The 26022-nt window shown below is 47.3% G+C and overlaps 2 protein-coding genes across 13 annotated transcripts in view; one reads left to right on the top strand and one right to left on the bottom strand.

Moving 5' to 3' along the window:
- Positions 1–4781, bottom strand: part of LOC146333957 (mitochondrial coenzyme A transporter SLC25A42-like) — a 133823-nt gene extending 129042 nt beyond the window's left edge. For 7 of the 12 annotated variants that reach the window (XR_014786405.1, XM_084825006.1, XM_084825004.1 and 4 more), the window contains exon 1: positions 4695–4781. The gene's annotated coding sequence lies outside the window, so the exon portion shown is untranslated. Of the gene's footprint in view, positions 1–3468; positions 4301–4694 lie in introns of those variants that run through there. The other 5 variants (XM_084825001.1, XM_084824999.1, XM_084824997.1 and 2 more) reach the window with 5 other exon arrangements.
- Positions 4782–19702: 14921 nt separating this feature from the next.
- LOC146333956 (CUGBP Elav-like family member 5) overlaps positions 19703–26022 on the top strand; it is a 126584-nt gene continuing 120264 nt past the window's right edge. Inside the window, exon 1 of the mRNA XM_084825399.1 lies at positions 19703–19952. Coding sequence (XP_084681525.1) covers positions 19703–19952 — 250 coding nt within the window. The remainder of the gene's footprint in view (positions 19953–26022) is intronic.

Below are 26022 nucleotides of genomic sequence, written 5' to 3'. Positions count from 1 at the left end.
CTCTAACAGTCAGGAAGTTTTTCCTGATGTTCAGCCGGAATCTGGCTTCCTGACACTTGAGCCCATTATTCCGTGTCCTGCACTCTGGGCTGATCGAGAAGAGATCCTGGCCTTCCTCTCTGTGGCAACCTTTCAAGTACTTGAAAAGCGCTATCATATATCCCCTCAGTCACCTCTTCTCAAGGCTAAACGTGCCCAGTTCTTTTAGGCTCTCTTCATAGGGCTTTGTTTCAAGTCCTCTGATCATCTTTGTTGCCCTCCTCTGAACCCTCTCCAGTTGGTCTGCATCCTTCTTAAAGTGTGGTGCCCAGAACTGGACACAGTACTCCAGATGAGGCCTAACCAGTGCTGAGTAGAGGGGAACTAGTACTTCCCGGGATTTGGAAGCTATGTTTCTATTAATGCAGCCCAAAAGAACATTGGCCTTTTTTGCAGCCACATCACATGGTTGGCTCATATTCAGCTTGTGATCGACAACAATTCCAAGATCCTTCTCGCTTATAGAGTGGTTTAGCCACGTATCCCCCATCTTGTAACTGTGCATTTGGTTTCTTTTTCCTAGGTACAGAACTTGGCATTTATCCCTGTTAAATATCATTCTGTAGCTTTCTGCTCAGAGCTCCAGTCTATCCAGATCACTTTAAATTCTGTTTCTGTCTTCCAGGGTATTAGCTATCCCGCCCAATTTTGTGTCATCTGCAAATCTGATCAGCATTCCCTGCACCTCCTCCTCCCAGGCATTAATAAAAATGTGGAAGAGCACTGGGCCCAGGACTGAGCCCTGCGGTACCCCGCTCGTGACCTCTCCCCCGTTGGAGAAGGTCCCATTGAGAAGCACTCTTTGAGTCCCATTCTGTAGCCAACTGTGGATCCACTGGATCGTTGTTTCATCTAGCCCACTTTGAGCTACTTTGCTCATCAGGAGATCATGGGGCACTTTGTCGAAAGCTTTGCTGAAGTCAAGGTGTATTATGTCCACAGCATTCCCACAGTCCACAAGGGTGGTGACTTGACCAAAAAATGAGATCAGATTTGTCTGGCAGGACTTGTTCTTGACAAATCCATGTTGGCCTTGAGGAATCACGGCATTGTTTTCAAGGTGCTTCCAGATGGATTGCTTTATCATCTGCTCCAGAATTTTCCCAGGGATTGATGTCAGACTGACTGGTCTGTAGTTCCCAGGTTCCTCCTTTTTACCCTTTTTGAAGAGAGGGACAACATTAGCCCTCCTCCAGTCATCTGGCACTTCCCCCGTCCTCCAGGATTGCTCAAAGAGAATAGACAGCGGTTCTGGGAGTTCTTCCGCCAGTTCCTTTATTACTCTAGGATGCAGTTCATCTGGCCCTGGAGATTTGAACTCATTCCAAGTAATTAGGTGTTCCTTGACCATATGCCTATGGATCTCAAGCTGCAATCCTGCCCCTTCAGCCTGTACTTCGCCTTTGCCAGGGGGGTCATAAACCCTCTTTTGAGAGAAGACTGAGCCAAAGTAGGAATTGAGCACCTCTACCTTTTCTGGGTCATCTGTTATCGTTTTGCCATCCTTATTTAATAGCTGAACCACCATTTCTTTCCTCTGCCTTTTACTACGCACGTAGCTGAAGAAAGCCTTTTTGTTGCTTTTAGCATCCCGCACTAACCTCAGCTCGTTCTCAGCTTTAGCCTTCCTGACGCCATCCCTGCAATTGTGTGCTACCTGCCTGGACTCTTCCTTTGTAGCTTGGCCTTCTTTCCACTTCCTATGTGTGTCCTTTTTTGTTTTCAGGTCATCGCTAAGCTTTCTGTGAAGCCACATTGGCTTCTTCTGTTGTCTTCCACCTTTTCTTCTTGTTGGAATTGTTTGTAATTGTGCCCTGAAAATTTCCTTTTTTAAAAGCTCCCACCCATCTTGGACTCCTTCTCTCGTTAGCGTTGCTTGCCATGGGACCTGACTGATCATTGTTCTGAGTTTATTAAAATCAGCTTTCCTAAAATCCAGGGTACGCGTTTGACTACACTCGGCTTTTGCTTCCCTTAGAACCAAGAACTCAAGTACAACATGGTCGCTTTCCCCCAGAATGCCTGTAACTGCTCCTTTATCCACTAAGTCATCTCTGTTGGGTAGGATCAAGTCAAGGATAGCCGATCCTCTGGTTCCTTCCTCCACTTTCTGTAGGAGGAGGTTATCCACCACACAAGTCAGGAATTTCCTGGAGGGGCCATGTTTTGCAGAATTTGTCTCCCAACAAATATCGGGGAAATTGAAGTCCCCCATGACTACGACATCATGCTTCCTTGAAACCTTGGCAATTTGCTGTTCAAAAGTTTCATCCTCATCTTCTCCTTGATTGGGTGGCTGGTAGTAGACTCCGACCACCAGGTTCCTTTTATTCTTTGCTGCATTTATTGTAACCCAGATGCTCTCGATGGGGCTACCAAGCTCCTCCTCCTGTATTTCTGTGCAGATATAAGTATTTTTCACATACAGGGCCACCCCACCTCCCTTTCTGTTCCTCCTGTTCCAACATACCTGGAGAGTCCACGGGTCTTCGCGACATACTTGGGTCTCGATCCCATGCAGCAAGGAGTCTCCCACTACGACCACTCTTCTCTTCTTGCTGTTGTAGGCCTGGGTTTCATCGCCTCTGCTTGACTGACCTTCAGCCTCTTGCTCACTCTCATGCAGGTTCCCCTGTGGTTCTCCTAACTGTCACCCTTTTCCAAGGAGTATCCTCTACTCCATTTTTCTTCACCTCAGCATTTCCCACTGCCTTATCTTGCTGTTGCTCTTCAAGCTTCCGGCCTTCCCTTTGCTGCTGTAGTTCCCCCATTCTGTCCAAGAACTCCTCGTATTCTCTTATTCCCCAGGGGGTCGACAGTCGCCGCTCCAGTCCTCTTACTTTTCCTTCCAGCAGCGTGATCAACTTGCCCTTGTTGCAGATGTAAGCCATGTTGTTCTCAGGCAAGAAAACAAACATGGCACACACCTTGCAGGTCACCACCACTGGAGAGTCCTGTCCTTCCATAGCCTCTTTTCCCTTTTTGTGTCTAGCTTTGTGATTGTTCTAGACTAGCCTGTGCCTGCTCCTCTACTCAGTAGTGGTTAAAAGCAAAGTCCTTCTTCCTTTGTGTAGATAAAGAATTACATTAAATTAAAAAGCCCCCACTCCCATTAGTAGTGATGCTGGAATTATCATTTTACTCGTGAGCTGTAGTGCAATATTCAGAACCATGCTGGATGGTAGCTTGCAAGCTAGTTTGTCTCCGTTTGTGTAGCGTATTAAACAAGGTTTACTTAAGGTGCAATCCTATGCAGGTTTCGACAGAAAAAAGGCCTACAACTCCCAGCATGCTCCATGCTGCCTGGGGCATGCTGGGAGTTGTAGGCCTTTTTTCTGTCTGAACTTGCATAGGATTGTTGACAATAAGCTTTTAGCTCCCCCTCCCCCCTGCAGAGGGGTGGGGAATTCATCTTTTGCCTTTGCCCACCTCAAAAGGGGGGGTAACCTTTCTCCTCCCCTTATCATTCAACCAGTGGAAGGGTTAACCTTCAGCCTCTTATCTCTCCTGCTGAAAGAGGAAAGGAGAGAAAGATGCAACACAGTTAATCCTTATTCTCCCCACCCTACAAAACTGAGATGGGCAGGCACTCCCCCCTCCCCCTGCGCCCAAGCCAGGACAATCTTCATGTTTTGAGGGTGAGTGCCAGAAAACATAACCATCTCCCTCCCCACTTCATACCAAGTAAGGTATAATTAAAGGGCAGAGACTTAACCCTTAGCTTTCCATTCTGACAGGTAGCAATGAGCTTTTAGTCTACCGATTGGGGGGGGGGAGAAGCTAAGGGTTCATTGTCCCCCCCCATATAGCTTTCTTGTCATTTAATCCGGGGGGGTTAGTCAGAAGAGGGGGCTCACAGCCTTTCAGGCAGGAGAAGGGAAAGATAAACAATCTATCTCCCACCCTCAGGTATGGAGGATAAACAAATAACTCTGTCTCTGCGTGTGTGTGTCACGGGGGGGGGGGGGTTAATCTTTAAACCACCCTGACTTCAGAAGCACATTAGCCATATCTCAAGAGCCTCCCAATTCCACTCCAAGGAGAAGGTAGCCAGAGGTTAGTCACCCCCTCAAATCGGGGGAGGGGGTAGAAAGAGAGTAGCAATTCACCTATAAGCCCCCCTTCACCTTTCTCAGGTAACAGGGAACAATCAACCTTTAAGCTCCCCCCCATACACACACACACACTTTTTCTGTCTAAACTTGTATAGGATTGTACCCTTAATAACTTAATCCTTCCGCATTTCAGAACGGAGGGCGGCGGCATTAGCCTTTGTGATTCCCCCCCCCGCGCACGCACCCCCTTTCAGAGAGGGGAGCATAACCCCCCCCACTTCAAAACAAAGGGTGGGGAAGCAAAAAGTAATACTTAGCCTTCTCCCCTCAACTGTCGGGAGTGGGAGCAGAAGGCTTTTAGGCTTCTCCCCCCTCCCCATACAACTAAGGTAGAGGAGGGGAATTTGCCTTTAAGACCCCACACTTAGTTCAGACAATGTAGGGGGCATTAACATTTCAACTCCCCCCTGTTATCTTAATAATTTTATCTCCACACTACACACTTCAGTTTTCTTTGGTTTTTCAGGGAGCAAACTGAGATTCCCTCCCCTTAAGGTAAACACTGCGCGCAACCCGCCAACCAGCCACCCCAGGACTCACCTCCTCCCTTCGGGTCGCAGGCAGGCGCTCCACGAGCAACATCTACCGTCGTCGCTGTCTCATCTGGGCTGATCCCCTCAGATCCCGCCCCTTACGCCCCCATCTTGGCCAATCAGCGCGGCCGGATTCGAAAGGAGGAAGGGGAGAACACCAGCATGGGCGGGCTCTGCGTTTGTGTGACTGGCAGGGGTCGGAGCCAATAGAGAGAGAGGCTTAGAAAGCGGGATGGAAGGCGCAGAAGAGCGCTGAAGGAGGAGGTGGAAGCGGAGGTGGGGGTTGACGGAGAGACGGTCACGCCCACAGAGCTGGGCGAGGCAAAGAGGTTGAGGAGTCGCCCAGAAGGGCGCTGTGTTATCACCATCACCACCATTATTTCATTATTGTTATTATTGCATCATCATCATCATTTAATGCTGTCATTGCATTATTATTACTATTATTGCAGCATTATTAGTATATAATGCTGGTGTTGTATTATTACTAGTATTGCATTATTATTAATATTGCATTTTTGCATTATCATCATTTATGGAGTAATTAGTGACAAATTGATCAGTGGGGTGCATTTCTTTTAGAAAAAATGTCAGCACCAATTCATGCAACAATGTTATACATCTTGTGTTGTTTATTCATGTATTTATTATTAATAATAAAGCACTGAGGTGCTGTACAATAAATAAGTGGATAAATCACACTTAGGCATTGTTAAAAAATAATAAACATTCAAATTATCATATATAACTAGGTGCTGCACAAAGAAGCTAAAATGCACATCAGTAATAATACCAAAAAGTCCTGTGGCACTTTAAAGCAGCTTTCCCCTGCCTGATGCCCCCCAGATTTTTTTAGACTACAACTCCCATCAGTCCCAGCCAGCATGGCCAATGGTTAGGAATGCTAGGCGTTGTAGTCCAAAATATCTGGAGCACACCAGGTTGGGGAAGACCACCACAAAGCATAAACTTTTGTCCCACAATATATGTGTTAATCTTTAAGTCCCACTGGAGTCTTCATTATCTTTGCTGCAATAGACTAACATGCCTACCCTTCTCTGGAAATTGTACCAATAATAATAAGAGTTACTAGGCTCTGTACAAAAATGTAAAATGGAACTTGCCATATGGTCCAAAAGTACTTAAATGTGGCCCAAATGGGGGGGGGGGGGTCACACCTCATCAAACTCAGAGGCAGGGACTTGCTTCTCCAGAGACATGCATAACATTGTGTTGTTATTCATTTATTTCATTTATATCCCTCCTTTTTTCCTTCAAGGAGCCCAAGGCAGCATAGCTGATCCTCCTCTCCATTTTATCCACACACCAACCCTGTGAGGTAGGTTAGGCTGAGAGTCAGCAATTGGCACAAAGTCACCCAGTGAGCTTCATGGCCAGCTGGGGACTCAAAGCCAGATCTCCCGAGCTCCAGCCCAGCCCTCTAACCACTACATCACACTGGCTCATGATCCATTCCACCCCACCCCCCAGTAGTCACGATCAACACAATCCCATGTATGTTTACTCAGAAGTAAATCCCACTGTTTTGTATGGGGTTTATTCCCTAGTAAGTGTTTGGAATTCCACCCTTGAGCGATCTGATTGGGGAAAATGTTATTACAGTCCTTACCAGGAGGCCTCCTCCAAGTCCAGCACCACCACCCAAGGTTAGGCACTGGTGGTGACTGGGGAGAAGACCTTTCTCCAGAGACTCTTGCCTTGCTATAATTTTAGTGCCAAGTGAAGGCTTTTTTTATTCACCCACAGACACGGGTGAAATTCAGGATGGAGCCAGGCAGGTTTGGCCTACCTACTGCAGAACAGGGCAACCAAAATTGTTATGGACATTTCAGTTGTCGTATGTCTGTTATCCCATGGTTTTATAAGCTAGGCTATGTCTATTCTATGAATATGGACTTGAGCACGCTCCGGGAGAGAGCGCAGGACAGGAAGGCCCGGCGTGCTCTGGTCCACGGGGTCACGAAGAGTCGGACACGACTGAACGGCTGAACAACAAGAATGTCTATTCTACCTCTGTGTGAGACTGCCACGCTGACAGAGACACAGCACCTGATCAGAGACTCAGGAATGCCGAGACTGTGTTTACGTAGAGCACACGACCATCTCCCCGCTGCCCCTCTCTGCGCATGCCCGAGTATGTGAAAGGCGCGGCCTGCTTCCCGTCTCCTTCTCCGCTAGACAAACAGGTTAGTGGAGCGCAAGCGTAACGCAGCCCCCAGAGGCTTGTGTATATAAGCTTCTGGATCACACTACTTGATTGCCATCTCTGCTGGTGCGTTAGCCCCAAGGGCTGCCTTATTCTGCAGAATAAGACCGTGTTGGACCAGACCTCTGCCTCCTCCATCACCAAAATCCCCCTGACTATCTTGCTCACCTGGACCTGTGAAAGCCAGAAACTGGAAGGGCCTAGAAAATCAGGGGTTGCCAACTTCTCAACTGGCTCCTGTGCCCTTAAAAGCAGCTTGGTGATCTGTAGTCTTCAGCAAGTGGTGATGCTTATCTCCATGCCCTGGAAAGCTTCACCTTGCTGATTCTCCAGATCATGTTAGCCAAAGATTAGGTTAGATTGTCAGCCTGTGGGCAGGGGCTATCTCGTTTTACTGATTACAAATAAGCCACTCTGGAGACCTTTTTGGCAGAGGGACAGGATAAAAATACAAGCCAACCAGCCCCTGTGGGCGAACAGTATGAGGCTATCTCCAGTAGCTGGAGATGGACAAAGCACATTCACAGTTCTGCTGTGTTCATGCGCGGAAGTGCCTTGAAGTACTCAGGTCACTGATAACAGATACCATTGCGTATGTGCCAAGAGTCATGATGAGATCATCATGCCCAGGTGAGTAAGGTATTGCTGAGCACATGCTGTGTTACCTTTGCTGTGTTATCTTCATATGATTGGTTGTACATTGCTGCCAGATGTTGCTATTGGCTGTGTAACCCTTGCATGGAGGCTGCCTAGAAGGCGGAACCACCCCACCCAGAGGCCGCCTCTTATGTGTATGTATGTGTGTGCCACCACTTTGGAGTCGTTGTTCTTCTCTCAGGAGAGCAACCTCACACATGAAGGAAGTGCTGTACCAAATCCTCCAAACACGTGTGACCTCCGGCCTTTTGGACCACAATTTCCCCGACAGCAGCCACAGCACAAACACAGGGAACTGAGGCAGGGATCCTTAGCAACCCTCATGATTTCTACCAGAAAGATACCTCAAAACACCATCATATCATAAAGCACATTTGCCTCCACAGACAGAATCTGAAAAATCACAGATCCGCCACTCGTGAGTATGGGCATGGCACAAAAACATGGATCAGAATTTTATATGGGATCCACAGGAAACAGTGATCATAGATCACACGGATGCCCATGTACTGAACCACATTACTGATCCTGTACTTGACTGTTCCACTACAGCACAAAAACATTGATTCAAGGCATGTATCCTCAGAACTGAACCTTAGAAATAATGGATCCTGTAATGACTTTTTTAAAACCCTGGGTTTTTAGGAATGAGTGAGCATGCTAGTGCACACCGCCTGATCTCCTGCTGTGACTGAGAGCAGCTAAATAATCCAGGAATGCTTCGTCCTTGGGTTGTTTGTCGTGATGTGCAAACAAGGAAGTCTGGCTTGTCTCTTCCAGAACAAGCCTGAGAAATAACCCCAAACCAAACCGTGGCTTATTTCTCTGGGTTGACCATGAACAGACAAACCAGAGTTCTTGGTTTCATGTCACAACAAACTAGCAAGGGGCCAGAACATCCCTGGGTTGTTTCGGTGCTCCCACTCACAGCAGAGGTGATCAGGCAATGTTCACCAGCACGCTGCCACACTCACAACCCAGGAGTGTTGTGATATGTTTACCAGGCCTCTTTCTCCAAATCCCTAATCACATCAGCTCTCACCCTTCCATACTCACTGGCCTCTAAAAAGCATGTATCCATTGGAGCGAGGTGTTCCCACAGAACAACAACAACAGGGACATGAGGAATGGATCCTCATGAATCATCTTAATAGTTTTTACATGGAACACCTGAAATCAAATGCTAAGTCACACTTTACACCCTTGTCTATGGAGTGCACCATAAAAATCAGCATGGATCCGGCATGCTGTGCCACACCATGCTGCACAAGCTTGGATCAGAAGCACGGTCTTCATGATTCTTGCACACAAGCCCCACCATGTGATCATAATGATATAAAAACCCATCTCTGGGGCACGAGACCTAATGGCTCCTCGTGGTCTTTGGAGGCATGCCCTCTATCTAATTACAGCTCACATCCACCTGAAGGTAATCCAATACAGGTAGGGAGGCATAGATTGTCTTACATCCTTTCTGTCTGTGTTTGTCAGGTGTCTTTAATTCCGTTGGCCACTCATTGATGGAACTGGATTACTTTCTACAAGAATTGTCATCCACTCCTGCAAGTGCACATTCTCACTAATGCTCATGAGCGCTAATGTACATTATTGAAAGTACGCGTTAGCGCTAATGAGCAGTGAGGCAAATCTCCCCCAAAAGTAAAAGAATGGTCTGGAAGTCCACAGAATCTGCGCAGAAGAAGCCGGTTCACAGCAAAATCCACAGGTCAGATAAACAGAAAACTGAACTCATTTGAATCCATTCCAGATTTTGCCAGCATCCCTAACTAAAAGTATGTCATTTTATTTCTCTGCTCTTTTCCTGCTAAGAAGTGGCAAGTCAGTTAGCAATGCAACATACATTAGCAACACAACATGAGCAATTACAAAATAAAACAATAATATACAAAACAGCACCAATATATTATTGTATAATAATATACAAAACAGCCCCCATGTCTGTAAAGAGAGCAAATATGGAGATTCAGGGGGATAGCACCGCAGTTTCAATTGTCATTAAAAGCCTGGTGAAGAAGGATGCTCTTCACCATTTCTCAGAAGGTGGAATGAGAGGAGGCCAGGCACATCTCCCACGGGAGACGGGTTCAAAGCTTTGTAGCCAACACAGAGAAGGTCCTGTCCTTTGTACCAGTGAAACTAACCTCAGACTGTGGCAGAATGTGAAGCGGAACCCTCTCTCCAGATTTTAAACAGGTGGGCTTGATCGCATGGGGACACATGGTCCTTCAGATAATCTGGGTTGAGGCTGGTAATGCTTCAAAGATCAAGACCAGCATTTTGAATCTGGCATGGAAACATACCAGGAGCCAATGCAGCTTAAAAAGTTTAGGAGCAATTTGCTCCAAGAAATTGGCTCCTGACAGTAGCCTGGGGGCTGTCCACCAATATAACTGGATGGCTACTAGTTCAACCGCAATATGAGAGGAAGGAGAAAAAAAATCAGTTGACGGTTGGTATGCTGCATTTTCTAATTTCTACATGACCGGAGGCAGGATCCAGTGCAGCCCTTGTGCGTGCGGCCAGCCCCGCCAATTTTGTTCCACCAGTGGCCGCTACCGGAGATTTAGTGCTTCCGGGGTCAACCCAAAATGAGCGGAAACACTCATTTCTGGAAGGGGGCAGATGAGTGGATCAGACCCAAGGACCTTCTATGGTTCAGTCCCTGGACACAGACATGATCTGTGATGTGATGGTGATTTTGGAGGGATCCCCATAAAAATCCAGGGGAATCAGGAGTATCCATCCCTCAAATCCATGTTTTGCAGCATGACAGCACCACAAATAGGTGGATCCATGATTTTCATAATGCAGTCCATGGACACAGAAATGATCTGCGATTAGCTGGTTATTTTGGTGGCATCTTCTGTAAAAAAAAAAAATCCATAGGACTGCCCCAAATCCATGTTTTTATGCCATGGTGGTTCCGTGAACTGCTTCCATTTCTTCCCCTTCCATATGCCAGGAAGTGATGGGGCCAGATGCCATGATCTTAGTTTTTTTTTAATGTTGAGCTTCAAACCAGCTTTTGCACTCTCCTCTTTCACCCTCAACAAGAGGCTCTTTAGATCCTCTTCACTTTCTGCCATTAGAGTGGTATCGTCTGCGTATCTGAGGCTGTAGATAATTCTCCCGGTAACCTTAATTCCAACCTGTGTTTCATCCAGCCCGGCGTTTCTCATGATGTACTTTACATATAAGTTAAATAAGCAGGGTGACAATATGCAGCCTTGTCGTACTCCTTTCCCAATTTTGAACCACTCGGTTGTTCCATGTGTGGTTCTTACTGTTGCTTCTTGACCCTCGTACAGGTTTCTCAGGAGACAGGTAAGGTGGTCTGGTACTCCCATCACTTTAAGAATTTGCCACAGTTTGTTGTGATCCACACAATCAAAGGCTTTAGTGTAGTCAATGAAACAGAAATAGACGTTTTCCTGGAATTCTCTTGCTTTCTCCATGATCCAGCGAAAGTTGGCGATTTGATCTCCAGTTCCTCTGCCTCTTCGAAACCCAGCTTCTACTTCCGGTAGTTGTCAGTTCACATACTGCTGAAGCCTAGCTTGTAGGATTTTGAGATTCACCTTGCTGGCATGTGAAATGAGCGCAATTGTGCGGTAGTTTGAACACTCTTTGGCGTTGCCCTTCTTTGGAACTGGAATGTAAACTGACCTTTTCCAGTCTTGTGGCCACTGTTGAGTGTTCCAAATTTGTTGGCATATTGAGTGCAGCACTTTAACAGCATCATCTTTTAGGATTTTAAATAGCTCAGCTGGAAGACTGTCATCTCCGCTAGCTTTGTTGTCAGTAATGCTTCCTAAGGCCCACTTGACTTCACTCTCTAGGATGTCCGGCTCAAGTTCAATGACCGCACTCTCATGGCTATCAGGGACATTCAGATCTTTCCTGTATAGTTCTTCTGTGTATTCTTTCCACCTCTTCTTAATCTCATCTGCTTCTGTTAGGTCCCTGCCTTCTTTGTCCTTTATCATGCCCGTCTTTGCACAAAACGTTCCCTTGAGATCTCCAACTTTATTGAAGAGATCTCTAGTCTTTTCCATTCTATTGTTTTCCTCGATTTCTTTGCATTGTTCATTTAAGAAGGCCTTCTTGTCTCTCCTTGCTATTCTCTGGAACTCTGCATTCAGTTGGATAGATCTTCCCCTTTCTCCTTTGCTTTTTGCTTCCCTTCTTTCCTCATCTACTTGTAAAGCCACATCAGACAGCCACTTTGCTTTCTTGCATTTCTTTTTCTTTGGGATGGCTTGAGTTGCTGCCTCCTGAACAATGTTACGGACCTCCGTCCATAGTTCCTCAGGCACTCTGTCTATCAGGTCTAATCCCTTAAATGTATTCCTCACCTCCACTGTATATTCAAAAGGGATATGATTTAGGTCATACCTGAATGGTTTAGTGGTTTTTCCTCCGTTCTTCAATTTAAGCCAAAATTTTGCAAGAAGCAGCTCATGATCTGAGCCACAGTCAGCTCCAGGTCTTGTTTTTACTTGACTGTATAGAGCTTCTCCATCTTTGGCTGCAAAGGACATAATCAATCTGATTTCGATATTGACCATCTGGTGATGTCCATGTGTAGAGTCACCTCTTGTGCTGTTGGAAAAGAGTGTTTGCTATGATAAGCGTGTTCTCTTGGCAAAACTCTATTAGCCTTTGTCCTGCTTCATTTTGTATACCAAGGCCATGCTTGCCTGTTATCCCGGTGATTTCTTGACTTCCTACTTTAGTATTCCAATCCCCTGTGATGAAGAGGACATCTTTTTTTGGTGTTAGTTCTAGAAGGTGTTGTAGGTCTTCATAGAACCGACCAACCTCAGCTTCTTCGGCCTGAGTGGTTGGGGAATAGACTTCAGTTACTGTGATGTTGAATGGTTTGCCTTGGATTCGTACTGAGATCATTCTGTCGTTTTTGAGATTGTGCCCCAGTACTGCTTTTCCCACCCTTTTGTTGACTATGAGTGCTACTCCATTTCCTCTAAGGGATTCCTGCCCACAGTAGTAGATATGATGGTCACCTGAATTAAATTCGCCCATGCTTGTCCATTTTCGTTCACTGATTCCCAAGATGTCGATGTTCAATCTTGCCATCTCATGCTTGACCACCTCCAGCTTACCTTGATTCATTGACCTTACATTCCAGGTCCCTAAACAATATGGTTCTTTACAGCATTGGACTTTCTTTTCACCACCAGACACATCCACAGCTGAGTGTCCTTTCGGCTTTGGCCCAGCCGCCTCACTCTTCCTGGCGCTACTTGGAAATTCCCTCTGCTCTTCCCCAGTAGTATACTAGACACCTTCCGACCTGAGGGGCTCATCTTCCGGCGTCATCTCTTGTAGCCTTGGGATACATTCCATGGGGTTATCTTGGCAGGAATCCTGGAGTGGGTTGCCATTTCCTTCTCCAGTGGACCACATTTTGTCAAAACTCTCCGCCATGACCTGTCCGTCTTGGGTGGCCCTGCACGGCATAGCTTATGGCTTCACTGAGTTACGCAAGCCCCTTCGCCACAACAAGGCAGTGATCCATGAAGGGGTATGACGGTGCTATAAGGCCCCAAATCTATGTTTTTGTCACTTATTCCCTGGGCATGGATGTGTTCTGTGATATGATGGAGTTTGGGGGGGTCTTTTCCTGTAAAACTCATGAGGATCCCTGCCTCCGATCCATGTTTTTGCACTGTGGCTGTGCCCATGAGCAGTGGATCCCTGATTGTTCACGGTCCACTCCTTGGAGGCAGATGTGGTCTGTGTTTATATTGTGGTTTGGGGATACATGGTCTTTGATTTCTATATACTAATGCCCAGAGTATGGGAAACTAACAGAGCGAACTTGAACTCTTAATACAGGAGGGAAATTACGACTTGATCGGTGTAACTGAGAATTGGTGGGATGATGTCAGGGGCTCCTTGGAGGCCTCTCTCAGTCTAATCCAGTAGCCAAGTCCAGACACAGACAAAGGGATTCCTTTTAAAGCTTTATTCTTCTTTTACAACTTTACAACTATACCGTTTGCAACTAGATCTGAGCAGCACAGTACATATGCCCTACGTTGAAACAGTTGGTCCCCGTTTGAAAGGGAATTACTGGCAGACCCCTGAACTTAAGGGCTAGGGAGAGTCCCTCCCCTTTTCCCTTGGATCCTCTGGGTGCAGCCGTAGTTTGCGCGCCAACCGGGCACTACGCCTCCTTTCCGCGCCCTCCATCTGGCGCCGCTCTCTGCGTCGGTGTCGCACATCCACCAAGTCTGCTATCCGCGCTCTGTTACTCCCTGGACTATCTAAGCTAGGAATGCTGGTGGGAGGAATCTCCGTCAGCTGTGGGCCCTGGGAAAGAGGAGCGCGCTCCTCTCCCAGGAGCGACTGCTCTTCCTCAGAATCAGAACTACTCTGGGATTCTATGGGCTCAGTGTCCATCCTGACAGATGACTCTCAGGACTGGAATACAGCAATTGAAGGATAAAACTTGTTCAAAAAGCACAGGAGGAACAGAAAGGGAGGTGGGGTGGCCCTGTATGTGAAAAATACTTAGATCTGCACAGAAATACAGGAGGAGGAGCGTGGTAGCCCCATCGAGAGCATCTGGATCGAAATAAATGGAGCAAAGAATAAAAGGAACCTGGTGGTCGGAGTCTACTACCGGCCACCCAGTCAAGGAGAAGATGAGGATGAAACTTTTGAAAAGCAAATTGCCAATGTTTCATGGAAACATGATGTAGTAGTAATGCGTGTCTTCAATATCCCTGATATTTGTTGGGAGACAAGTTCTGCAAAACATAGCCCCGCCAAGAGATTCCTGACTTGTGTGGTGGATAACTTCCTCCTACAGAAGTAGAGGAAGGAACTAGAGGATTGGCTATCCTTGACTTGATCCTACCCAACAGAGATGACTTAGTGGATCAAGTAGCAGTTACAGGAACTCTGGGGGAAAACAACCATGTTGTACTTGAGTTCTTGGTTCTAAGGGAAGCAAAAGCCGAGTGTAGCCAGACGCGTACCCTGGATTTCAGGAAAGCTGATTTCAATAAACTCAGAACAATGATCAGTAAGGTCCCACGGCAAGCGATGCTAATGAGAAAAGGAGTCCAAGATGGGTGGGAGCTTTTAAAAAAGGAAATTATCAAGGCACAATCACAAACAATTCCAACCAGAAGAAAAGGTGGAAGACAACAGAAGAAGCCAATGTGGCTTCCCCAAAAGCTTAGAGATGACCTGAAAACAAAAAAGAACACATATAGGAAGTGGAAAGGAGGCCAAGCAAAAAAGGAAGAGTACAGGTAGGTAGCACAGAATTGCAGGGATGGCGTCAGGAAGGCTAAAGCTGAAAATGAGCTGAGGTTAGTGAGGGAGGCTAAAAACAACAAAAAGGCTTTCTTCAGCTACGTGCATCGTAAAAGGCAGAGGAAAGAAATGGTGGTTCAGCTATTAAATAAGGATGGCAAAACGATAACAGATGACCAAGAAAAGGCAGAGGTGCTCAGTTCCTACTTTGGCTCAGTCTTCTCCCAAAAGAGGGTCTATGACCCCCCTGGCAAAGGCGAAGTACAGGCTGAAGGGGCAGGATTGCAGCTTGAGATCCATAGGCATATGGTCAAGGAACACCTCATTACTTTGAATGAGTTCAAATCTCCAGAGCCAGATGAACTGCATCCTAGAGTAATAAAGGAACTGGCACAAGAACTCTCAGAACCGCTGTCTATTCTCTTTGGGAAATCATGGACGACGGGTGAAGTGCCAGATGACTGGAGGAGGGCTAATGTGGTCTCTAACTTCAAAAAGGGTAAAAAGGAGGAACCTGGGCACTACAGACCAGTCAGTGTGACATCAATCCCTGGGAAAATTCTGGAGCAGATGATAAAGCAATCCATCTGGAAGCACCTTGAAAACAATGCAGCGATTACTCGAAGCCAACATGGATTTGTCAAGAACAAGTCCTGCCAGATGAATCTGATCTCATTTTTTGATCAAGTCACCTCCCTTGTGGACCGTGGGAATGCTGTAGACATCATATACCTCGACTTCAGCAAAGCTTTCAACAAAGTGCCCCATGATCTCCTGATGAGCAAACTAGCTCAAAGTGGGCTAGATGAAACAACGATCTGGTGGATCCACAGTTGGCTACAGAATCGGACTCAAAGAGAGCTTCTCAATGGGACCTTCTCCAACGGGGGAGAGGTAATGAGCGGGCTACCGCAGGGCTCAGTCCTGGGCCCAGTGCTCTTCCACATTTTTATTAATGACTTGGAGGAGGAGGTGCAGGGAATGCTGATCAAATTTGCAGATGACACAAAATTGGGAGGGATAGCTAATACTTTGGAAGACAGAAACAAAATTCAAAGGGATCTGGATAGACTGGAGCACTGGGCAGAAAACAACAGAATGACATTTAATAGGGACAAATGCCAAGTTCTGCACCTAGGAAAAAGAATCCAAATGCACAGTTACAAGATAGGTGATACTTGGCTTAACAATACTACAAGTGAGAAGGATCTTGGAATTGTTGTCGATCACAAACTGAATATGTGCCAACAATGTGATGTGTCTGCAAAAAAGGCCAATGCTCTTTTGGGCTGCATTAATAGAAGCATTGCTTCCAAATCCCAGGAAGTACTAGTTCCCCTCTACTCAGCACTGGTTAGGCCTCATCTGGAGTACTGTGTCCAGTTCTGGGCACCACACTTTAAGAAGGATGCAGACAAACTAGAGAGGGTTCAGAGGAGGGCAACAAAGATGATCAGAGGACTGGAAACAAAGCCCAGTGAAGAGAGACTGAAAGAACTGGGCCTGTTTAGCCTTGAGAAGAGAAGACTGAGGGGAGATATCATAGCACTCTTCAAGTACTTGAAAGGCTGTCCCACAGAGGAAGGCCAGGATCTCTTCTTGATCATCCCAGAGTGCAGGACACGGAATAATGGGCTCAAGTGACAGGAAGCTGGATTCCGGCTGAACATCAGGAAAAATGTCCTGACTGTTAGAGCAATATGACAATGGAACCCATGACCTGGGGAGGCGGTGGGCTCTCCCACACTAGAGGCATTCAAGACGAGACTGGAGAGCCACCTGCCGGGGATGCTCTGACTTGGATTCCTGCACTGAGCAGGAGGTTGGACTCGATGGCCTTGTAGGCCCCTTCCAACCCTACTATTCTATGATTCTATGATTCTATGAACTCCCAGCACACAGGCGCACCCAGCGCTTGGATCAGACAGCTTCTCCGAACCCCGAGCCACTGGGCACAGTGGGTCTTGTACTCTACAGGTTAGCAATCGGCAGTGTTTCAGCAGCACGCGCCCCTAGCGCTCATTCCCCGCATAGGCTAGCAGTGTTTGGTTCTCAGCACAGCCACCTGTAAACAGACTTCGCTTCCCAGGCACATCAGAGATGAAGACTCCTCATTCGCAAGGAATGCACCAAGAAGGCTGTTAGCGGCCTTCTGGCTCATCTGCACGTTCTCAGAGGCTTACTAGCATGGGAATTGCACCAGTAACGAACGTAAGCAAGCATTATGGATCTCTAGGTCCCTCTAACACCCCAAATGACTTGGCTATGCTCCTGGGGCCAATACACTGGGGAGTTTACGGCAGCGGGGGCAACTTCTGACTCTCCAGAAGTTGTTGGACTACAACATCCATCGGCATTAACCAGCACAGCTGATGCTGGGGAATGAGGGGAGTTACAGTCCAACAACATCTAGAGGGCCACAAGTTGCCCACCCCTGGTTTCCTCCCACAGAGGAGATGGCCCACTGTGGCACTGCATCTCTGCATGGTTCCCTGTTCTGGCAGTGGAGAGGCGCACCCCAGGTCATGCACATGCTGAAACTTGGAAGGTGGGCTAATGTGCCTTTACCCCTACATTACAATTTTTACTGACAAAAAATGAGTTCTGTTTCATATGTGAGTTTTCTCTCTAGGTGAGGAAGCTGCATTATGTCCATGTGTCCCTCTTTAAGGGGAACATCCTGGTAGACCTCTGGGAATTCTACATGGATAAGGCTGGTGATGGGGCCGCGGTGGCTTAGTGGTTAAGACCCTGAACTGCAGACCGGAAGGCCAGCAGGACAGCAGTTCGAGACCCGAGTGCCGCGTGACGGAGTGAGCTCCCGTCTTCAGTCCCAGCTCCTGCCAACCTAGCAGTTCGAAAGCAAGGAATTGTGAGTAGCTAAATAGGCACCGCTTCGGTGGGAAAGGTGACAGCGTTCCGTGCACCTCGGTGTTCAGTCATGCCGGCCACATGACCACGGAAGCGTCTTCGGACAGCGCTGGCTCTTCGGCTCAGAAACGGGGATGAGCACCGCACCCTAGAGTCGGACACGACTGGTTGGGGACACCTTTACCTTTTTAAGTCTGGTGACATGAAACCAGGCTGGAAAGGTAAGGGGACATCACCATGAGATGACACCACTCTCAGTTCATTTCAACATGGCTAAAAACTGTAATTGAGCATTGTAAATAAGGCCTCAAAAATTAAAAGTCCATCACTTCTGCTACCCAACCTGCCTAAACATAGATATGTAAACCATTTGAAAAAATTTAAAGAGTCAACTTCTGTAAAGATTATCTGCATTGTCATCTGTAAGGAATTCTTAACTCACCTCAGGTGAATCTCACCAGCAAACTTACTAATATATATATCTTTTCCCCTGTATCTAGGGATCTCCCTCTCTGCTGAACAATGGATCAACTTGAATGCAATTATTCCGGAAATTGATGCAGCCATCAAGAAATTCTAAGACGCAAGCTGTTTAAAATTATCCTTTTATTTTAAAGATTTGGGCGTTTTGTGGTGGAGGCAACATGTTTTTGGTTTTGTTCTGGAATAAATCCCAGTGCTTCAGGGACTTTGTTGGTGGTTTTTGAAAATTCAACCCAATAGCAATTGTGGGAGGATTTGAGATATGCGAATAGTCTAGTTTGCCAGAAAGAACATGCCAAGAGAGGGTATTTTTGTGTGGCCAAACCTAGTCCAAAGTTAGCTTAATGTGTCTTGCATTCTCTTGGTATTTTTACCACTGGGAGAGACAAGGTATTTGATATTATTACTAAAATGATCATCTTTCTCTCCACCACCACCACCCCCGCCCGGCCTACATTCTCTAAGGGTGCAATCTTATGGATGTTTAGACAGGAAAAAAAGTCCTATTCCCCAGCCAACCATGCTGACTGTGGGACACTGGGAGTTGTAGGACTTCTTTACCAGTCTATGCATCTATAAGATTGTGCTCTAATTCTTTCAAACTTTGGCAAATGTTCTCCAAATGTGTGAACATTCATCAAACCTTCACTGGTCTTTGACACATGGAAGGCTTGGCTGTCGGTATGTGTTTGTGTCAAATGGCTGGCGTGCAAGATCAAGCTTTCGTGAATGGACAGAGGTAGAAACATAGGACACTGTCTTGCATCACGTCAGACCATGGGTCTCAGTGTAGCGCAATCCTGCTCAATGCACCCCCTCCCTTCTCACTGCCATTGTCACCAGTTGTTCTTGCTCCTAATCCTATTTCTCCTCTTGCTTGCTTGACAGGCAGAGAGCCAATGAGCTGTCTAAGCCAGAGCAAGAGGCAGATGAACAATGTGGGGGAAAGCTAAATGGGACCTCTGTGGGCAGTGGCAGTATACCTCAGGACCACGGTGGGGATAAATTGGCCTTTGTGGGCTTCCTGTGTGTGTGGCTGGCTACTTTCAAAACCAAGACACTGCACTAGATGGACCCTTTGTTTGAGCCAGTAATACACACACACACACACACACACACACACACACGTATCTGCACTGTTTGTCATGTGCAGTGGATCTCTTTTTCCAGCAATAAATACTTGGGTTAATACTTGCCCCTGCCTAGTTTGGGGCATACTCCTCCCGCTCTCTCCTTTCTTTTTTGCCTCCCCTCCCTTCTAAATCCCAGTCCTGCCTTCCCCCTCCGCGCCCCCCGCAACTTCTGCCCTCATCCTGCAGTTTTTGGTCCTGGCAGGGCGGTGTCACTGCAGAGCAGCTGCCTTTTGTGGTCCTGATGCTGCGCTCGCCAGTTCCCCCCAGCTGCACTTCGCCTTCCTCCCGCCACAGCATCCCTCCACTGCGCAGCCTGCGCCGGGGGCTCGGGGGATGGCCAGACTGCCGGCGAGCGAGCCCAGGCGGCAGGCACAACCCCAGCAGCCGCCCCGCGCCTCCCCGATGGGCGGCGGCGGCGGAAGCTCGGAGCCCGAGGGCATGAAGGATCTGGACGCGATCAAGCTTTTTGTGGGCCAGATCCCCCGCAACCTCGAGGAGAAGGACCTCAAGCCCCTCTTCGAACAGTTCGGCCAAATCCACGAGCTCACGGTGCTCAAAGACCGCTACACCGGCATGCACAAGGGTGAGATGGCTTCTCTCTCTCTCGTTTCTCCCCGTCCTTTTCCTCCACCTCCCCGGGATTCCCATTTTCTTCTCTCCCTCCCTCTCCCCTCCTTGCTCATCCCGTTTTTATTCCCTAATCTCCATCCTTCTAAGCCATTCTACACACACACACACACACACGCCCTCTGCTACATTTCCACCCATCTGTCCATTTCTTTATGCCTCTTTCCAGTTATTTTTAATCTCCCCCCCGTGTATCCCCTCTTTCTTGCATTTCCTCCCTCCCTCCTTTTATCCATCCTTTCCCCCATTTTAATAACCTTTTGGGAAGCCCTTTCCCCTCATTTTCTTCCCTTCGTTCTCCACATCCAAACTATTTCACACACCCCTCCCACATATTTCCCCCCAATTTTGCTGCTCTTCAACCCTTCACTATACTTTAATTTCACATCCATGTTCTTCTTCCTTCCTCTCTGCCACACCATTAACCACCCCTCCTTTCATCATTCCAGCCCCCTTCCCCCCCAACCCCATAACCCATTACCAGATCCAAGAGTGTGGCACGGGGCAGCCAGGCTTCCATTGCTGCCCCCTCCCCGCCCCATGGTCTCAATTATTGCTGCCATCCTTGCCTTGTGCAGGCATCCAAGAAGACTGGAAGTGTGTGAGGAAAACCTTCCACTAGTTTGCCCCACCTCATTTGCAGGTTAGAAGTTTGGAGTTTGAGGGGGTTGGGGTTCAGCCAGGGTCCTGGAGGTTCTCCTTTCTTGCTTTCCATCAGCATTCATTCTTCTGCTTCTGTTCCCTCCAAACCACATTCTTTGTTTCTCTCTACATTTCCCCCCCTTTCCTCTTCTTCCCCCACACTCCCTCCCCAACCTTTCTCATTGCTTTATTTTTCTGGCCTTCAGCTCTCTCCCCCGCTGCACCAATTCATTTTTTAAGGCTTTTGATAGAAGCAGACATGGGGGGCTTTAACTCGCTCTGAATGCAATTGCATCTCTCTCTCTCTCTCTCTCTCTCTCTCTCTCTCCCCGAAATCTAACCAAAATGGCTTTTGACCTGCTTTCCCTATGCTGAATGCAATGGGTCCCAGGAGACTTCTGGGCCGTGAGACCCATTTGGCAATAGCCGTAGCTCCCCCAAATGCTCTGCCTGTGATGTTCTGTGGGGAGTGAGCATTGGGCTCTCTCAATGCACTGTTTAAGTGTGTGTGTGTGTGTGTAAGTAACATGTGAATAGGACACATGCTTGAAAAGATGTCTGTTGTGCAGAGACACGGTGTCCTGTCGACTGTACAGTGAGGGGCAGGTATGTGGCTGCTGTGTGGTGTCCGAAAATGGTCTGTTAACTGGACTTAAAATGCATGCAGTGAAAGGAGTGGGTGCTTAGTGCTACAATCTAAAGGCCTTGTGCAGCTCTTCTGTCTTTCCCTCCTTAACGGATTTGTGTGTGTGTGTAAGTGTGTGTAAACAAAGACGACATGGTGGGAAAACACTGGAGGGTTGCAAAGGCAGGATGCTAACGCTGCTTGAATCCTGATGACAATGGCAGGGATTAACTGTTCAAAGCCTATCCTGGAAGGGCCTGGTGTGCACCTGAACCTGTCTGACACAAGGGTATGTGTCCAATTCTGGGCGCTGCATTTTATGATGGATGTACAGACCAATTGGAACAGGCTCGGAGGAGGGCAACAGAGATGGTCATGGGGTATGGAAGATGAGGCCAATGAAGAAATGTTGAAGGGGCTGGTTATGTTTAGCCTTGACAAAAGAAGTCCGGAGGGAGGGACAGGGTGGTGTGCGTGAGGACATAATAGCCTTCTTTGAATCCCTGAAGGGGGCAAAGACTTGTTCTCTGCTGCCGCTGTGGAGGGCAGCAGGACTAGATTGAATGGGCTTACGTTGCAGGAGGGTAGATTTTGCCTGGACATTAGGAGAAACCTCTTGATAGTAAGAGCAATTGGACATTAGAACTAATTACTGGAGTGGGAGTGGGGGGCTCCCCTTGGCTGGAGATCTTCAAGAGAGGCTGAGCAGCCCTCTGTTAGGGATACCCTAGCTCTGGGTTTCTTGCAGCGAGCAGGAGGCTGGACTAGATGGCCTTCAAGTGCGCCCCCCCATCTTTGTGATTCTATGCCTTCACCACTGAGAACCTGAGCTGGTTTTATTGGGAAAAATATTCTGCTTTTCCCATATATGTTTTGTCTGAAGGTAGAACCCCCAAATCTGCTATTAAACTTTGCATAAGAGAAACCCCAGAGGTGTGCATAAGTAAACAAAACAAAACACCACCTTCCTGGGTCTATTTATTCTTTATTGACTATGTTTAGACCCTCTACATCTCTGTGAGAACATGCCCAAGGCAGTGAACAACCATACAAACAAACCATTTGTGATGTTAAAAGGACAGCCTTAAAAAGTGTAAATGTGCAGGGGAAGGGCTGCTTTTTCTTTAGTGTTCTGTCATGAACCCACACCATTCTTGGGTGAAATAAAATGAGCTGTTGGGGTGGGGCACTCAAAAGACACTGCTTACACAGGCATGTGCGAAAAAGCTTCGAAGATCATTGCCTCCAAAGTTGGTCAATCTGACTCTTTCTTATGACCCATTTGAGCAGCCTCCCCCACACTGGCACCCAACAGATCTGTTAGTCCATAACTCCCATCATGCACAGCAAGGGGATGGTGGGGATTGTAGTCCAACACATCTGGAAGGCACTGGGTTGGGGGAAGACTGTTCTTGAGACTTTTGTCTTGGCTGAGAGATTGAAAGTAAATCACCGGGCCCAGATGGTATCCATCCTAGAGTTCTCAAGGAACTTAAATATGAAATTGCTGATCTTCTAAGCAAAATATGCAACATGTCCCTAAGATCAACCTCTATACCAGAGTACTGGAAGATGGCTAATGTAACACTAATTTTTAAAAAGGGATCAAGGGGGGATCTGGGAAATTACAGGCCTGTTATCTTAATGTCTGTTCCTGGTAAATTGGTTGAAGGCATTATAAAAGATAAAATTAGTAAGCATATAGAAGGACAAGCCCTGATGAAAAAGAATCAACACGGCTTCTGCAAAGGTGAGCCCTGTCTCACTAACCTTTTAGAGTTCTTTGAGTGTCAATAAACATGTAGACGGGGTGATCCGATAGACGTTATTTACTTGGACTTCCAAAAGGCTTTTGACAAAGTCCCTCACCAAAGACTCCTGAGCAAACTTAGCAGCCCTGGAATAAGAGGACAGGTTCTCTTATGGATCAGTAACTGGTTAAAGAACAGAGAGCAGAGAGCAGGAATCAATGGTAAATTCTCCCCATTGTTTGTTGTTGTTTATTCGGTCAGTCGCTTCCGACTCTTCGTGACTTCATGGACCAGCCCACGCCAGAGCTTCCTGTCGGCCGTCGCCACCCCCAGCTCCCCCAAGGTCGAGTCCGTCACCTCCAGAATATCATCCGTCCATCTTGCCCTTGGTCGGCCCCTCCTCCTTTTGCCTTCCACTGTCCCCAGCATCAGCATCTTCTCCAGGGTGTCCTGTCTTCTCATGATGTGGCCAAAGTACTTCAGTTTTGCCTTTACGATCATTCCCTCAAGTGAGCAGTCTGGCTTTATTTCCTGGAGTATGGACTGGTTTGATCTTCTTGCAGTCCAAGGCACTCTCAGAATTTTCCTCCAGCACCACAGTTCAAAAAATTCTCCCCATGGAGGGAGGGAAATAGCAGGCTCCCACAGGGATCTGTATTGGGACCAATGCTTTTCAATCTGTTCATAAATGATCTGGAATTAGGAGTGAGCAGTGAAGTGGCCAAGTTTGTGGATGACACCAAATTATTTAGGGTGGTTAAAACAGAAAGGGATTCTGAAGAGCTCCAAAAGGACCTCTCCAAACTAGGAGAATGGGCATCTAAATGGCAAATGCGGTTCAATGTGAGCAAGTGTAAAGTGATGCACGTTGGGGCAAAAAACCCCAACTTCAAGTATAGCCTGATGGGATCTGAGCTAGCGGTGACCGACCAGGCAAGAGAGCTTGGGGTTGTGGGGGACAGCTCAGTGAAGATGTCAGCCCAGTGTGCGGCCGCTGCAAAAAAGGCAAACTCCATGTGAGGCATAATTAGAGAAGGAATTGACAATAAAAACTGCCAATATCCTACTGCCCCTATACAAATCTATGGTGCGGCCACACTTGGAATACTGTGTCCAGTTCTGGTCACCACACCTAAAAAAAGATACTGTAGAGGTGGAAAAGGTGCAGAACAGGGCAACTCAAATGATCACGGGGCTGGAGCATGTCCCCTGTGAGGGAAGGTTGCAGCAGCTGGGCTTGTTCAGCTTGGAAAAAAGGAGGGTCAGGGGAGACACGATAGAGGTCTACAAAATGATGCAGGGCGTGGAGAATGTGGAGAGGGAGACATTGTTCTCCCTCTCTCAAAATGCGAGAAGCCAGCGGGGTCGTCCCATGAAGCTGATGGGTGGGAGATGCAGGACAGGTAAAAGGACGTCCCCCTTCACGCAGTGCAGAGTTCAGCTGTGGAATTCACTAGGCCAGGATGCAGTGATGGCCACCAACGTGGATGGCCTCAAAAGGGGGGTGGACACATTCCTGGAGGAGGAGAAGGCTGTCCATAGCTACTGGTCCTGAGGGCTAGGTGCTGCCTCCAGTGCCAGGGGCAGCGAGGCTGTGTACACCAGTTGCTGGGGGACATGGGCGGGAGGGTGCTGTTGAGCTCATGCCCTGTTTGTGGGTTTCCCATGGGCAGCTGGTTGGCTCTTCTTATTATTGGAGGCACAGTTGTGCCTCCAATAGATAAGGCAATCAGACAAAAAAGGATTTTGCCATGTTAAATGAAAATCAGGGGGGTGGGTTATTCTAACCTTAGTAAAATTGAAAGGGTTTCACCAATCTTCCTGAAAATCATGTCTGCCAGACAGAAAAGTCTATTTTACATAATCTGAAAATTTCCGGAAGATTGGTTAAAGGCTGAGGGAGAAAGGGAAGTTAACAGCAAAAATAAAATAAATACTTGGTCAAGCAGTTTTGGCACTGAAAACATGTGTTGGCAACTGTTTGTGTCCATCATTTGCCCAAAAGCTGGAAGCTATATATGAAAACCATATATGTTTTCCTATTCACTTTCTATTGCAGTTTGTGGAATGGAATTACTTGGTTTTTAATTCATATTCTCATGTTTTGTTACTGAGAAATGAGTGAGTATATGTAACCCCCCCCCCCTTCTAGGCATTCTTTTACACACACACACACACCTCAACCAGAAATCATAACTTTTATTTATAGAGTGTTTGAACAGAGTCACCAAAGTAAAGAGGATGAGTCTCTGACCCATCAGCAGATGGGTCTCTGCTTCCACAGCCCGCACTGTGCTAAGGAGATGGCTGCCCGACTGGAAGAGATGTGCAATTCGGCTCAAGCTGCCTTGAGTGCCATTTTTGGTAGGAAGTAGTGGAGCCTAGTGGCTCCAATGCCAGTGTGGCGGTGAAACCACTCCAGGTTTCAGTCAGAACTCTAGCTCCAAACCTTGGATAGCTCCTTTAGAGTTCTGACTGGCTGTGACTGAAAGCTGGAGTGAATTTATTGCCCTGCTGGCATTGGAACTACCAGTCTCCACTGGTAGAAAGGCACTATACAAATCAAATCAATCAATCAATCTGCACAAATTGGTAATTAGAACATCAGAAGAGCCCTGCTTGATGAGACCTAAAGTCTGCCTGGTCAAGCATTCTGTTCCCACAGCAGCCAACCAGCTGCCTCCTGGAAGCTCCGAAACAGGACATGAGCGCAACAGCACTCCTGTGCTCATGTTCCTCAGCTGCTAGTATTCAGAGGCCTGCAGCCTCTGATCCTGGAGGCCGCATGTAGCCATCACAACCTACCATTTTGCAACTTGTGCCCATTGAGGTCAATTCTTGGAACTGTGAATTTATCCCCTAGCAAATTATAGGGCAAAATGTCCCCTTCCACCCCCCCACCAGCAGAAAGCTGATTTATAATCAGCTTGGCTGTGATCCTTTGTGTGAGAAGAACAGGGCTGCCACAGATACAACCAAAAAACAATGTATGCTGGGTTGATCCATTA

This window comes from Heloderma suspectum, chromosome W (assembly GCF_057233095.1).
Source record: "Heloderma suspectum isolate Gila_16-S chromosome W, 16-S_ref, whole genome shotgun sequence".
Classification (NCBI taxonomy): Eukaryota; Metazoa; Chordata; class Lepidosauria; order Squamata; family Helodermatidae; genus Heloderma; species Heloderma suspectum.
The sequence above is the reverse complement of the archived record's forward strand: the minus strand, read 5'-3'. Positions and strand labels throughout refer to the sequence as shown.